This window comes from Oncorhynchus keta, chromosome 8, assembly GCF_023373465.1.
Source record: "Oncorhynchus keta strain PuntledgeMale-10-30-2019 chromosome 8, Oket_V2, whole genome shotgun sequence".
NCBI lineage: Eukaryota > Metazoa > Chordata > Actinopteri > Salmoniformes > Salmonidae > Oncorhynchus > Oncorhynchus keta.
In genome coordinates, this window is record NC_068428.1 from 44,118,771 (window position 1) to 44,133,642 (window position 14,872).

Here is a 14,872-nt window from a genome sequence, read left to right on the forward strand (position 1 = left end):
CATATATATACTGTCAATTCAATATATATATGCTGTCAATTCAGTATTGGATTTGTTGGAAGAAACAGTGAATGCAAACGTTTCCTTAACTTCAAAAGTTTAGGAGTTTACGAGAATGCAACGTGAAAGTTTAAATATAATTAAATATTAGAAAGTGATACTGTGTGTGTGTGGTTTGATTTGAGCACTGAAAACTAATTTAATTTAATCTTACCCAACCCCCCCCCCCAGACACACACATACATTGAGGCAAAGGGTCAGCCACAATGCAGCCTCCCTGTAGCGGTTTGAGAGCCAAGTGCCTTGCTCAAGGGCACAATGGCAGCCAGTGGCGAAGAGGCCAGCAGCCCTACGGTTGTCAGTTCAGCTCCCACTTCATCGCCTGGCTCAGGGCTTGAACCAAGAACCTTCCGGCTACTGTTGTACCACTCAAACGTTGGCTTATATACCTCTTGTAAACGCAGTAGGACCTCACAGACACAAACACATTTGCAATGAAGGTTGTTTGAAATATTGAAATGATTTGAAACTTTGAAATATATTTCAAAAAAAAAAAAAAAAAAAAAACACAACAAAAAAATTGGTTTTGTATCTTTTGAGGTTGTTGTGTGGTCGCCATGAACACAGACATCACAGAAGACTCTCCATGGCGTAGCCCACATGACCACACACATGAGACTCTCCTGGTTGTTTTGTGTGTGTGAAACTTTTATTGTTTCCTCAGTTTATTTAATAAAATAAGCAACAGTGCTAACATACAGGAAGACATTACAGTATAAAATGAGAAGCGAAAGCTCAAGATAAACTGGTGCAATAATTTTACCATCGAAAAGAGGAAGGGAAAAACAACTAAACAAAAAATACTCAAATTGAAGATCAAGAATTATTATAATTTTTTAAAGTTTTTTTTTTTTTTTAAACGCAAGATAAATCTTTTCTGTATTCTAATAATGGAATAAACAACTATGGATCTCCTAAAAGTCAACAGGTAGAATGTGTAGTCTTCATGACTTTGTTTTTCGAGAAACGGGTTAAGCATATTCACAGTCTGCAGACCTAGAGGAAGGAAGAAAACTGATTGAAAAATGTGCGACAAAGATATATATATATAAAGATATATAGAAAATATGAAAAAAGGGGGGAAATCTATCATTTCCATCCAATGAACATTTCAGTTAAATGATCTTACAAGAACATGATATGTCTTCCTTTGACAAAGATAATAGACATCTCGTCAACGAATTAAAACAGTGCTTTTCTGTTCACCCAACAGAGTAGTTACATTGGTGCTTTCACATAGAACCGGGTTTACCCACCCCACCCCGAATTACATTTAGCCATGGGCTGGTTTTTATCTTTGAGCGGATGGTCAACAGCTTTAGTATGAGGAAAAACAGAATTATTTTAAACCTTGATTACATTGGGATACGATCACATACAGAGCCTTCAGAAAGTATTCACACACCTTGACCTTATCCACATAAAAACAGTCGTTGTGTCACTGGTCTTCACACATTACCCCATAATGTCAAAGTGGAATTATGTTTGTAGATTTTTTTTTATAACTAATGACTTAAATATGAAAAGCTGAAATGTATTGAGTCAGTAAGTATTGAACCCCCTTTGTTATGGCAAGCCCTAAATAAGTTCAGGAGTAAACTGCTTAACAAGTCACATAATAAGTTGCATGGACTCACACTGTGTGCAATAATAGTGTTTAACAGGCTTTGTTGAATGACTACCTCATCTCTGTACCCCACACAAACACATGTAAGTTCCCCTCAGTCGAGCAGTGAATTTCAAACATTCAACCACAAAGACCAGGTGGGTTTTCCAATGCCTCGCAGGGTGGCCTAGTGGTTAGAGAGTTGGACTAGTAACCGGAAGGTTGCAAGTTCAAACCCCCGAGCTGACAAGGTACAAATCTGTCGTTCTGCCCCTGAACAGGCAGTTAACCCACTGTTCCTAGGCTGTCATTGAAAATAAGAATTTGTTCTTAACTGACTTGCCTGGTTAAATAAAGGTTAAAAAAAAGAAAAAGAAGGGCACCTATTGGTAGATGGGTAAAAAATAAAATCAGACATTGAATATCCCTTTGAGCATAGTATAGGTGCTTTATCAATATACCCAGTCACTACAAAATTACAGGCGTACTTCCTAACTCAGTTGCCGGAGAGGAAGGAAACCACTCAGGGATTTCACCATGAGGCCAATGGTAACTTTAAAAAGGATATTTCTGGGGTTTTGCAATGACGCCCTTTTCTAGCTTCCAGATGAACTCGTGGGTACCGTTTGTAGGTCTCTGTGTCCAGTATGAAGGAAATTAGAGGTCGTTTTGTGAGCCAATGCTAACTAGCGTCAGCAGAATGACTGGAAATCTGGACTAACGCTAGTTAGCATTGGCTCACAAAACTACCTCTAATTTCCTTCATACTGGACACAGAGACCTACAAATGGTACCCACAAGTAGATAAAGGGCCTCCTTGGCAAAATCCCGAATTATCCCCCTCAAAATATTTAATGGCTGTGACAGGACAAAACTGAGGACAGATCAACAACATTTTATAGTTAATCCACAATACTAAACTAAGTGAAAAGAAGAAACCTGTACTGAATAAAAATACTCCAAAACATCCATCCTGTTTGCAATAAAGCACTAAAGCAAAACTGCAACCTTTTTTCTTAATGTCCTGAAGACAAAGTGTTATGTTTGGGGCAAATCCAACACAACACATCACTGAGTACCACTCCTCATATTTTCAAGGATGATTGTGGCAGCATCATGTTATGGGTATGCTTGTCATCAGCAAGGACTAGGGAGTAAAGCTAAACACAGGCAAAAAAATCCTAAAGGAAAACCTGGTTCAGTATGCTTTCCAACAGACAATATCCATGCTAGAGCTATCGCTTACAAGGAACAGGACACAGACATGTACGCAAGCAACAAGCGCACTACAATCCCTTGACTAGATATCAAACATGCAAAAAAAACTATATAGAAGGAAGGAGGAATCCTATTACACTGGCTCAGATGCTCGTCGTATGTGGCAGGGCTTGTAGACAATAACCGATTACAAAGGGAAACCCAGCCGTGAGATGCCCAGCGATGTAGAACTACCAAAACGAGCTAAAAGCCTTTTATGCTTGCTTTGAGGAATATAACATTGTGCCTTGAGTGAAAGCCCATGTTCTTCTGAATGACTCTGATCTCGCTCTCCGTAGCCGGTGTGTAAACAATAACAAGGCTGCCGGGACAGACCGAATACCAGGGCACTCCACTGAACCCCTTCCCTCTACAACTGGATCCTGGACTTCCTGACGGGCCGGCCCAAGGTGGTGAGGCTCGGCAACAACACATCTGCCATGCTCTCAAAGCATGCTCAAACCAGCTGGCAAGTGTCTTGACGGACATTTTCAATCGCTCCTTGTCCCAGTCTGTAATCCCAACATGTTTCAAACTGACCACCATTGTCCCTGTTCCCAAGAGCTCCAAGGTAACCTGCCTAAATGACTACCGCCCCGTAGCACTTACATCTTTAATTATGAAGTGCGTTGAAAGGCTGGTCATGACACACAACACAATCATCCCAGACACCCTAGAGCCACTCCAATTTGCATAACACCCCCCCCACCCCCCCCAACAGATCCACAGATGACACAATCTCAATTGCAATTCACACAGGCCTCTCCCACCTGGACAAGAGGGGAATGAACTATGTGAGAATGCTGTTCATAGCCTACAGCTCAGCATTCAACATCATAGTCCCCTCCAAGCTCATTACCAAGCCTGGGACACTGGGACTGAACCTCTCCCTCTCCAACTGGATCCTGGACTTCCTGACAGGCTGGCCCAAGGTGATGAGGCTATAACAACACATCTGCCACGCTGACCCTCAACATCGGGGCCCCTCAGGGGTGTGTGCTTAGTTCCCCTCCTGTACTCCCTGTTCATCCACGACTGCGTGGCCACCCATGACTCCAACACCATCATCAAGTTTGCTGACGACACAATGGTGGTAGGCCTGATCACTGACAGCAAAGACACAGCCTACAAGAAAGAGGTCAGACACTTAGCCGTGTGGTGCCAGGACAAAAACCTCTCCCTCAACCTCAGTAAGACCAAGGAGGCCTACGGGAGAAAAAGGGGAGAGCCCCACCCCCCTCCACGTGCCTGTTGTGGACGGGGTTGAGAACTTCATGTTCCTTGGCGTCCACATCACTATGGTCCACACAGCATAGCAGTCCCCCTTCCCGCTCAGGAGGCTCTCGGATCCTGAAAAGGTTCTACAGCTGCACCATCGAGAACATTTCGACTGGCTGCGTCACCGCTTGGCATGGCAAAATGCATCGCCCTCGACCGCAAAGCACCACAGAGGGTGCCAGTACATCCCTGCCATCCAGGACCTCTATACCAGGCGGTGTCAGAGGAAGGCCTGAGAAATGTCCATAGACTCCAGCCACCCCAGTCGTAGACTGTTCACTCTGCTACCGTCCGGCAGACGGTACTGGAGCATCTGCGCTCGGACCAACAGGCTCAGAGACTGCTTCTACCCCCAAGCCATAAGATTGCAAAATAGACTGCTGAACAGTCAATTAAATGGCTGCACTGACCATCTTGCACTGACTCCACACACACTCACTAGACATATAATATAAAATATACACACACACACACACAGTGTGTATATATAGTCTAGTGAGTGTGTATTTGTATAGTTTAGTGTGTGTGTGTACACACACACACACACACACACACACACACACACACACACACACACACACACACACACACACACACACTAGACGACATGTGTATATACACACACTACATTGACACTCCCACACAAATTTACTACATGCACACACACCCTTTGCTGCTGCTAATCTGTTCTTTATTTTACTCTTATTATTATTATCTATCCTGATGCCTAGTCTCTTTACCCTGCCTTCATGTACATATCTACCTCAACTACCTTATTATTATCTATCCTGATGCCTAGTCACTTTACCTTCATGTACATATCTACCTCAAATACCTTATTATTATCTATCCTGATACCTTATTATTACCTTATTATTATCTATCCTGATGCCTAGTCACTTTACCTTCATGTACATATCTACCTCAAATACCTTATTATTATCTATCCTGATACCTTATTATTACCTTATTATTATCTATCCTGATGCCTAGTCACTTTACCTTCATGTACATATCTACCTCAAATACCTTATTATTACCTTATTATTATCTATCCTGATGCCTAGTCACTTTACCTTCATGTACATATCTACCTCTAATACCTTATTATTATCTATCCTGATGCCTAGTCACTTTACCTTCATGTACATATCTACCTCATATCGTATGTCTAAACATTGATCTTGTAGCTTCATTCTTGTGTACTTTATTTTTATTCCTCGTGTTACTATTTAAACTGTATGATTGATTGATTATTGATTATTTTTAAACTCTGCATTGTTGGGAAGGGTTTCTAAGCATTTCACAGTAAAGTCTACACCTTGTATTCGGCGCAGGTGGAAAAATACAATTCGATTTGACACTGGGATACAAATGCACCTTTCAGCAGGACAATAAGCACAAGGACAAATATACACTGGAGTTGCTTACCAAGACGACATTGAACTGAGTGGCCTAGTTACAGTTTTGACTTAAAATAGGCTTGGAAATCTATGGCAAGACTTGAACATGGCTGTCTGACAATGATTAACCATCAACTTGACAAAGCTTGAAGAATTTTTAAAAGAATAAAAGTGAAAATATTGTACAATCCAGGTGTGGAAAGCTCTCAGAGACTTACCCAGAAAGACTCACAGCTGTAAACGCAGTGAAAGGTAATTCTAACATGTATTGGGTACTTACTTGCTTGTATTAGATATTTTCAGCATTTTATTTAATATATTTGCACGTTTTGTTTTCACTTTGTCATTATGGGGTATTGTGTGTTGATAGGTGAGATTTTTTTTGTAATCCATTTTGAATTCAGGCTGTAATGACAATGTGGAATAAATCAAGAGGTATGAATACATTCTGAAGACCCTGTTTGCCTTTACTTATGCATGGAAACAGATTCTCAATGTAAAAATGATTTGAGCTGATTTTCTGGTTATTTTACAGTCTTATGTCCCCCCAAAAAACACACATGCACTACATGGACAAAAGTATGTGGACACCCGCTAGTCTAAAATCTCATTCCAAAATCAAGGGCATTAATATTGATTTGGTCACCTCCTTTGCTGCTATCACAGCCTCCACTCTTCTGGGAAAGGCTTTCAACTAGATGTTGGAACATTGCTGCGGGGACTTGTTCCATTCAGCCACGAGAGCATTAGTGGGGTCAGGCAATGATGTTGGGCGATTAGACCTGGCTTTGCAGTCGGTGTTCCAAAGATGTTCGATGGGGTTGAGGTCAGGGCTCTGTGCAGGCCAGTCAAGTTCTTCCACACCGATCTCAACAAACCATTTCTGTACGGACCTCGCTGCCAGTGTATTTTTCTTGAACCTTTATTTAACTAGGCAAGTTAGTTAAGAACAAATTCTTATTTACAATGACGGCCTACCCCCTGGCCAAACCCTAAACTGGACGACGCTTGGCCAATTGTGCACCGCCCTATGGGACTCCCAATCACGGCCGGTTGTGATAGCTTGGAAAGGAACCCGGGTCTGTAGTGACGCCTCTAACACTGAGATGCAGTGTCTCAGACCGCTGAACCAGGATCTGTAGTGACGCCTCTAACACTGAGATGCAGTGTCTTAGACCGCTGAATCAGTGTCTGTAGTGACGCCTCGAGCACTGAGATGCAGTGTCTTTGACCGCTGAACCAGGATCTGTAGTGATGTATCTAACACTGAGATGCAGTGTCTCAGACCGCTGAACCAGGATCTGTAGTGATGTATCTAACACTGAGATGCAGTGTCTCAGACCGCTGAACCAGGATCTGTAGTGACGCCTCTAACACTGAGATGCAGTGTCTCAGACCGCTGAATCAGGATCTGTAGTGACGTATCCTTGAGCACTGAGATGCAGTGTCTTAGACCGCTGAACCAGGATCTGTAGTGACGCCTCTAACACTGAGATGCAGTGCCTTAGACCGCTGAATCAGTGTCTGTAGTGACGCCTTGAGCACTGAGATGCAGTGTCTCAGACCGCTGAATCAGGATCTGTAGTGACTCCTCGAGCACTGAGATGCAGTGTCTTTGACCGCTGAACCAGGATCTGTAGTGACGCCTCTAACACTGAGATGCAGTGCCTTAGACCGCTGAATCAGTGTCTGTAGTGATGTATCTAACACTGAGATGCAGTGTCTTTGACCGCTGAACCAGGATCTGTAGTGACGCCTCGAGCACTGAGATGCAGTGTCTTTGACCGCTGAACCAGGATCTGTAGTGATGTATCTAACACTGAGATGCAGTGTCTTTGACCGCTGAGCAACTCGGGAGCCTGAAATGCTGTAGCGTTAAGATTTCCCTTTACTGGAATTAAGGGGTCCAGCCCAAACCAATGAAAAACAGCCCCAGACCATTATTCCTTCTCCACCAAACCATACAGTTGGCACTATGCATTTGGGGCAGGTAAGGTTCTCCTGGCATCCGCCAAACCCAGATTCGTCCGTCAGACTGCTCGATGGTGGAGTGTGAGTCATCACTCCAGAGAGCGTGTTTCCACTGATCCAGAGTCCAATAACGGCGAGCTTTACACCACTCCAGTCGACGCTTAGCATTGCACATGGTGATCTTAGGTTTGTGTGAGGCTGCTCGGCCACGGAAACCCATTTCATGAAGCTCCCGATGAACAGTTCTGATGCTGATGTTGCTTCCAGGGGCAGTTTGGAACTTGGTAGTGAGTGTTGCAACTGAGGACAGACGATTCTTACGCGCTTCAGCACTCGGCGGTTCCGTTCGGTGACCTTGTTGTGGCCTCCCACTTTACAATAACAGAGCAGAAAATTTGACGAACTGGCTTGTTGGAAAGTTGGCATCCTATGACGGTGCCACGTTGAAAGTCACCGAGCTCTTCAGTATGGTCCAGTCTACGGCCAATGTTTGTCTATGGAGATTGCATGGCGGCGGGCTCGATTTTGTACACTTTTTTAGCAACGGGTGTGGCTGATATAGCCGTATAGACTAATTTGAAGTGGTGTCCACATACTTTTGGCCATGTAGTGTGTATGTATGAGAGATATGATGGGCAAAGCTGTCATCAAGACAAAGAGCGGATACTTTGAAGAATCTCAAATATATTTTCATTTGTTTAACACTTTTCTTTGGTTACTACATGATTCCATATGTGTTATTTAATAGTTGACGTCTTCACTGTTATTCTACAATGTAGAAAATAGTACAAATAAAGAAAAACCCTTGAATGAGTAGGTGTTCTAAAACTTTTATATATATATATATATACATATATATATATACATATACACATATATATATACACATATACATATACACATATATATATATATATATATATAAACTTGGGGTCCGCCTATTGGGGAACTAACCAGGATATAAAACATATGTTTCGTAACCTCCAAATAACGACCGGTATAACTACTAGCCCTCTCTCCTAACTGTAATAAACAAAGACAAACCATCACACAAATGCCACTCCAAAAACACAAAGAAACATGGCAATACTCCATTAAATTAGATTATTAACAGACTAATGTACATACCTATAAACCAGGAAGCAGGGGGTTAGGGCAGTGATCTTCTGTTTTTAGAAATACTTAGTGCGGTTGAGAGCTCTCTGAGCTATCTGTCCGCTCTGGTCGGTGATTTTCTCCCAGTCTGTTTGACCCACCACGAAGCCGATATCACGCTTGCGCTCTGCGTCCTTCTGCTCTTCGAGGTCAGCCCAGCGAACCTAGACGACAGGAAGGAAAAACATCCAGCGGGGTCACGAACAGGAAATGGGTCATGAGCAGGAAATGAGTCACGAACAGGAAATGGGTCATGAACAGGAAATGGGTCATGAACAGGAAATGGGTCATGAGCAGGAAATGGGTCATGAGCAGGAAATGGGTCACGAGCAGGAAATGGGTCACGAGCAGGAAATGGGCCATGATTGCAATTGAACTATTCCAGTAATTTTGCGAAACAGTATTTACATCAAACCACATTCTCGCCAATAGATAATCCTGTTTTTTGTGATGAAATTATCTGCCTTAAAATACAGAGATTGACTTGTCACAAACGATAAAATGTTACCGTCCGCAAACCATATTACATGGCCAGTCATTGTAAATAAGAATAGACTTGCATGGACAAACCATATTACATGGCCAGTCATTGTAAATAAGAATAGACTTGCATGGACAAACCATATTACATGGCCAGTCATTGTAAATAAGAATAGACTTGCATGGACAAATAAAGATTAACAACAACAACAACAAAAATGCATGAATAAGATTCGACAGGATGTGGAGGTTTTGTTAAACAGGAAACGGGTACGACGGGATATAATAGTGTATACCACTTTACCCTCTTCTTGCCGGGTTCAGAGTGGCGCGTGGCGTAGTCGTCTGGCAGCTGAAGAAAGTCATCCATGCCTGCCACGTCGTCTCCCTCCCTCTTCCTCTTCCCCCCCATCACCAAGCCGTCCAGCTTGTCTGTAAGGAGAAGAGCGCTCGCCACGTCACCTCACGACTCAGCAAAAAAAATAAAAAAATGCTTGCTACTTCACGGACGTCATGATCACCGCGACGATGCCCGACACTGCTCAGATTCTGTATAACGCCATTATCTTCCTGCATCTATGAATATTTGTAATGCTTGTAAGAAACGTTCCATGTTTTCCAGATGTATTACCAAGGATCCCCTCTCAGTCAAAGAGTTGTCTCCTCTCATTTTGATTTTGAAGCAAACTGTGTGTGGTATAAAAAGCAAGCACTAATGTGTCCCCTTTATAGAACATATTTTTGTAAATATAAGTGGGGATGTTATTTATTTGAAAATGTACTATTTTTGATCTGTGTGTGTTCTGATCAGATCATTTGTATTCAGCATTTATGCACATATGTCTATAATAAGGAGGAGGCTGGAAACAGTTCAGACCACAGATGTCAAACTCATTCCATGGAGGGCCGAGTGTCTCTCCTTGGGGACCCCCAACCGTTACATGTCTTTGATCCATTCCAGAGCTGACACACCTGATTCAACTTGTCAACTAGTTATCAAGACATTGACTTCTTCAATGATCTCTTATTATTTGACCCTGCTGGTCAACTATGAACATTTGAACATCTTGGCCATGTTCTGTTATAATCTCCACCCGGCACAGCCAGAAGAGGACTGGCCACCCCTCATAGCCTGGTTCCTCTCTAGGTTTCTTCCTAGGTTTTGGCCTTTCTAGGGAGTTTTCCCAAGCCACCGTGCTTCTACACCTGCATTGTTTGCTGTTTGGGGTTTTAGGCTGGGTTTCTGTACAGCACTTTGTGACATCAGCTGATGTAAGAAGGGCTTTATAAGTAACTTTGATTAAATCAAGTGAGCTAGTTTAGGGCAACAACAAAATTGTCAAAGTCTGGGAGTCCCGGAGAAGTTTGAAAACGACTGGTTAACAGGATAACATTGTGGAGAAAAGGGAACATCTACTGGAAGCTGTAGTTGTTAGTGAACATCATGTACAGCGCCTTCGGGAAAGTATTCACGTATGTAATGTATAAAAACATGTTTTTGCTTTGTCATTATGGGGTATTGTGATGTCATTATGGGGTATTGTGATGTCACTATGGGGTATTGTGATGTCACTATGGGGTATTGTGATGTCACTATGGGGTATTGTGATGTCACTATGGGGTATTGTGATGTCACTATGGGGTATTGTGATGTCACTATGGGGTATTGTGATGTCACTGTGGGGTATTGTGATGTCACTATGGGGTATTGTGATGTCACCGTGGGGTATTGTGATGTCACCGTGGGGTATTGTGACGTCACCATGGGGTAGTGTGTGTAGATTGCTGAGGAAATTGTTTTATTTCATCCATTTTAGAATAAGGCTGTAACGTAACAAAATGTGGAAAAGGTCAAGGGGTCTGAATACTTTCCCGAAGGCGCTGTAAATGGAATCAAAGACGTTTTTGAAATCATTCCATTCACCACATAGTTGTTAGTAAATATCATGTACATTAGTAAGATCAGAAAACAAAGGGAATACCTACCGAGTTTGGCATCAGAAGTGTCCATCTCCCATTTGCTTTGTGGAATGTAACCCTAAATTATACAGAGAAGAGACCGCAAGGGTTAGGCGGCCTCTGAGCGGCAAGGAGCTAGGGGTCAGGAGGAGGATATGAATGGATGAATATGAGAGAGAGAGAGAGAGACAGAGAGAGAGACAGAGAGAGAGAGAGACAGAGAGAGAGACAGAGAGAGGAGAGAGACAGAGAGAGAGACAGAGAGAGAGAGAGAGAGACAGAGAGAGAGACAGAGAGAGACAGAGAGAGACAGAGAGAGGAGAGAGAGAGAGACAGAGAGAGACAGAGAGAGACAGAGAGAGACAGAGAGAGAGACAGAGAGAGAGAGAGACGGAGAGAGAGAGAGAGAGAGAGACGGAGAGAGAGAGAGAGAGAGGAGAGAGAGAGAGATGGTTTCGGTGACGGAGAGAAGGCGTTGAAATAGTTACGTTAATCAAACAATATCAGTACAAATCAGGAGAATCGTAAGAATGCCACGACATTCTTTTAAGACGTTGGCATGCCAACATGTCAGATGTCATTATGACACCTCGTATTGAGAAGATTTGCCTTTGGTGTTAGCCATGATCAAAGCATTTTGAGACACTTCAGAAAACAGCTAGTTGATAGACAAGCTAGCCTACTACAAGTGCACAACTAGATTTGATCAACACTCTCTTTGTGTTAATCGTGGTTCAACACCAAGTCAAAACAGATTATACAGCCTAGTTACTGAAGAAGAAGTTAAACCATGAGTTAAACCCCCCCAACACAACACTGATGTGCACAAGTTGGACATTAAATCGTCTTTGATTCTGCAGTATTTGGTAAATAAATGAAGAACGTGAAATACAAGTATTCTGGGTCAAAACTTGAAATCAGGATAGTTGTTATACCTCTCAAACCATATGCTTCCAACACAGGAACCTGTAATGGATATAGCCATTTCTTTAATAACAGGAAGCTGTAATGGATATAGCCATTTCTTTAATAACAGGAAGCTGTAATGGATATAGCCATTTCTTTAATAACAGGAAGCTGTAATGGATATAGCCATTTCTTTAATAACAGGAACCTGTAATGGATATAGCCATTTCTTTAATAACAGGAAGCTGTAATGGATATAGCCATTTCTTTAATAACAGGAACCTGTAATGGATATAGCCATTTCTTTAATAACAGGAAGCTGTAATGGATATAGCCATTTCTTTAATAACAGGAACCTGTAATGGATATAGCCATTTCTTTAATAACAGGAAGCTGTAATGGATATAGCCATTTCTTTAATAACAGGAAGCTGTAATGGATATAGCCATTTCTTTAATAACAGGAACCTGTAATGGATATAGCCATTTCTTTAATAACAGGAAGCTGTAATGGATATAGCCATTTCTTTAATAACAGGAAGCTGTAATGGATATAGCCATTTCTTTAATAACAGGAAGCTGTAATGGATATAGGCATTTCTTTAATAACAGGAAGCTGTAATGGATATAGCCATTTCCTTAATAACAGGAAGCTGTAGTGGATATAGCCATTTCCTTAATAACAGGAAGCTGTAGTGGATATATCCATTTTCTTAATAACAGGGAGCTGTAGTGGATATAGCCTTTTCCTTAAAAACAGGAAGCTGTGGTGGATATAGCCATTTCCTTAATAACAGGAAGCTGTGGTGGATATAGCCAATTCCTTAATAACAGGAAGCTGTCGTGGATATAGCCATTTCCTTAAAAACAGGAAGATGTAGTGGATATAGCCATTTGCTTAATAACAGGAAGCTGTAGTGGATATATCCATTTTCTTAATAACAGGGAGCTGTAGTGGATATAGCCATTTCCTTAAAAACAGGAAGCTGTGGTGGATATAGCCATTTCCTTAATAACAGGAAGCTGTGGTGGATATAGCCAATTCCTTAATAACAGGAAGCTGTCGTGGATATAGCCATTTCCTTAAAAACAGGAATCTGTAGTGGATATAGCCATTTCCTTAATAACAGGAAGCTGTAGTGGATATAGCCATTTCCTTAATAACAGGAATCTGTAGTGGATATAGCCATTTCCTTAAAAACAGGAAGATGTAGTGGATATAGCCATTTTCTTAATAACAGGAAGCTGTAGTGGATATAGCCATTTCCTTAATAACAGGAAGCTGTAGTGGATATAGCCATTTCCTTAATAACAGGAAGCTGTAGTGGATATATCCATTTCCTTAATAACAGGAAGCTGTAGTGGATGTAGCCATTTCCTTAATAACAGGAATCTTGAGCCCACAATAATAATGAAGCAGCTAAATGTACTAAATAAATACATTAATCGTTTACAAGTTTACATTTGTCACAACCAAAGCTAATAGTGAGCGCAGTGGAACCAGTGCCGTTGTGATTAGTTTACGGTTTTTATATTTAGTTCTTAGGTCGTTAAATCACGTCGGTCGTCCATGTATCTAGGTCGGTCGTCGTCCTGTACCTAGGTCGTCCCTGTACCTAGGTCCTGTCCCTGTACCTAGGTCGTCCTGTACCTAGCTCGTCCTGTACCTAGCTCGTCCTGTACCTAGGTCGTCCTGTACCTAGGTCGTCCTGTACCTAGGTCGTCCTGTACCTAGGTCGTCCTGTACCTAGGCCGTCCTGTACCTAGGCCGTCCTGTACCTAGGTCGTCCTGTACCTAGGTCGTCCTGTACCTAGGCCGTCCTGTACCTAGGTCGTCCTGTACCTAGGTCGTCCTGTACCTAGGTCGTCCTGTACCTAGGTCGTCCTGTACCTAGGTCGTCCTGTATCTAGGTCGTCCTGTATCTAGGTCGTCTTGTATCTAGGTAGTCATTTAAAAAAAGTTTGAAAGCTAAAATAACCTGCCCAGGGACTGCGGTTGAAAATTAGCCGGCTGGCTAAAACCGGCACTTTTACTGAAACGTTGATTAATGTGCACTGCCCCTGTAAAAATAAAATAAACTAAACTAAACAAAAAAAAAGTGACTGGCCTTTTTATGTGCTACTTTTTTCTCCTTCAACATGGCACTTGCAAAAACACTTTGGAATAGAGCCTCAGATACGACTCCATATATTTTACATTTACAATTTAGTCATTTTAGCAGACTCTTGTCCAGAGCCACTATAGTGAGTCATTTAGCAGACTCCCTTACCCAGAGCCACTACAGTAGTAAGTCATTTAACAGACTCTCTTATCCAGAGCCACTACAGTAGTAAGTCATTTAACAGACTCTCTTATCCAGAGGTAATACAGTAGTGAGTCATTTAGCAGACTCTCTCATCCAGAGACACTGCAGTAGTGAGTACATACATTTTCATACTGGTCCCCTGTGGGAATCGAACCCACAACCCTGGCGTTGGAAGCACCATGCTCTACCAACTGAGACACATGAGCTTTTTGTTGTTAGGAACAAGGTAACCTCGCCCCTTGGCTAACTGCTATGGCATACAGACAGAGGGAGACGACTGGTGGACGAGGTTAGAGACTCGGGGATTGTTGTCCGTCAGAGAACCTTTCGGCGTGCCATGGTCATTTTTTCAGCACTAAATGGGCTGGGAAAATAACTGATTTTGAATTTCTAAAAATATTTGCATCATTAATAAAGTAGCATTTATGAAGCGGTATCAGAGGCTCGTTCAAAACAGTAGACAGCTAATGGAGGAGATAGTCTGGATACAAG

At 42.2% G+C, this 14,872-nt stretch overlaps 1 protein-coding gene and 1 long non-coding RNA gene across 4 annotated transcripts in view; both read right to left on the reverse strand.

The window, feature by feature from the left end:
- Positions 1-686: 686 nt before the first annotated feature.
- LOC118374100 (YLP motif-containing protein 1-like) overlaps positions 687-14,872 on the reverse strand; it is a 64,360-nt gene continuing 50,174 nt past the window's right edge. Inside the window, exons 21-24 of the mRNA XM_052523342.1 lie at positions 11,197-11,248; positions 9,515-9,642; positions 8,704-8,894; positions 687-1,056 (exon numbers count right to left, since the gene is read on the reverse strand). Coding sequence (XP_052379302.1) covers positions 8,748-8,894; positions 9,515-9,642; positions 11,197-11,248 — 327 coding nt within the window. The 3' untranslated portion in view covers positions 687-1,056; positions 8,704-8,747. The remainder of the gene's footprint in view (positions 1,057-8,703; positions 8,895-9,514; positions 9,643-11,196; positions 11,249-14,872) is intronic.
- On the reverse strand, positions 11,258-13,666 carry LOC127931492 (uncharacterized). Of its 3 annotated transcripts, XR_008141466.1 has the most exons (4): positions 12,543-13,666; positions 12,432-12,505; positions 12,284-12,394; positions 11,258-12,246 (listed from the first exon to the last, which is right to left on the reverse strand). It is a non-coding gene; the product is annotated as an uncharacterized LOC127931492 (long non-coding RNA). The 3 variants fall into 3 exon arrangements; XR_008141464.1 differs by having other exon boundaries at positions 12,284-12,505; XR_008141465.1 differs by having other exon boundaries at positions 12,432-13,666.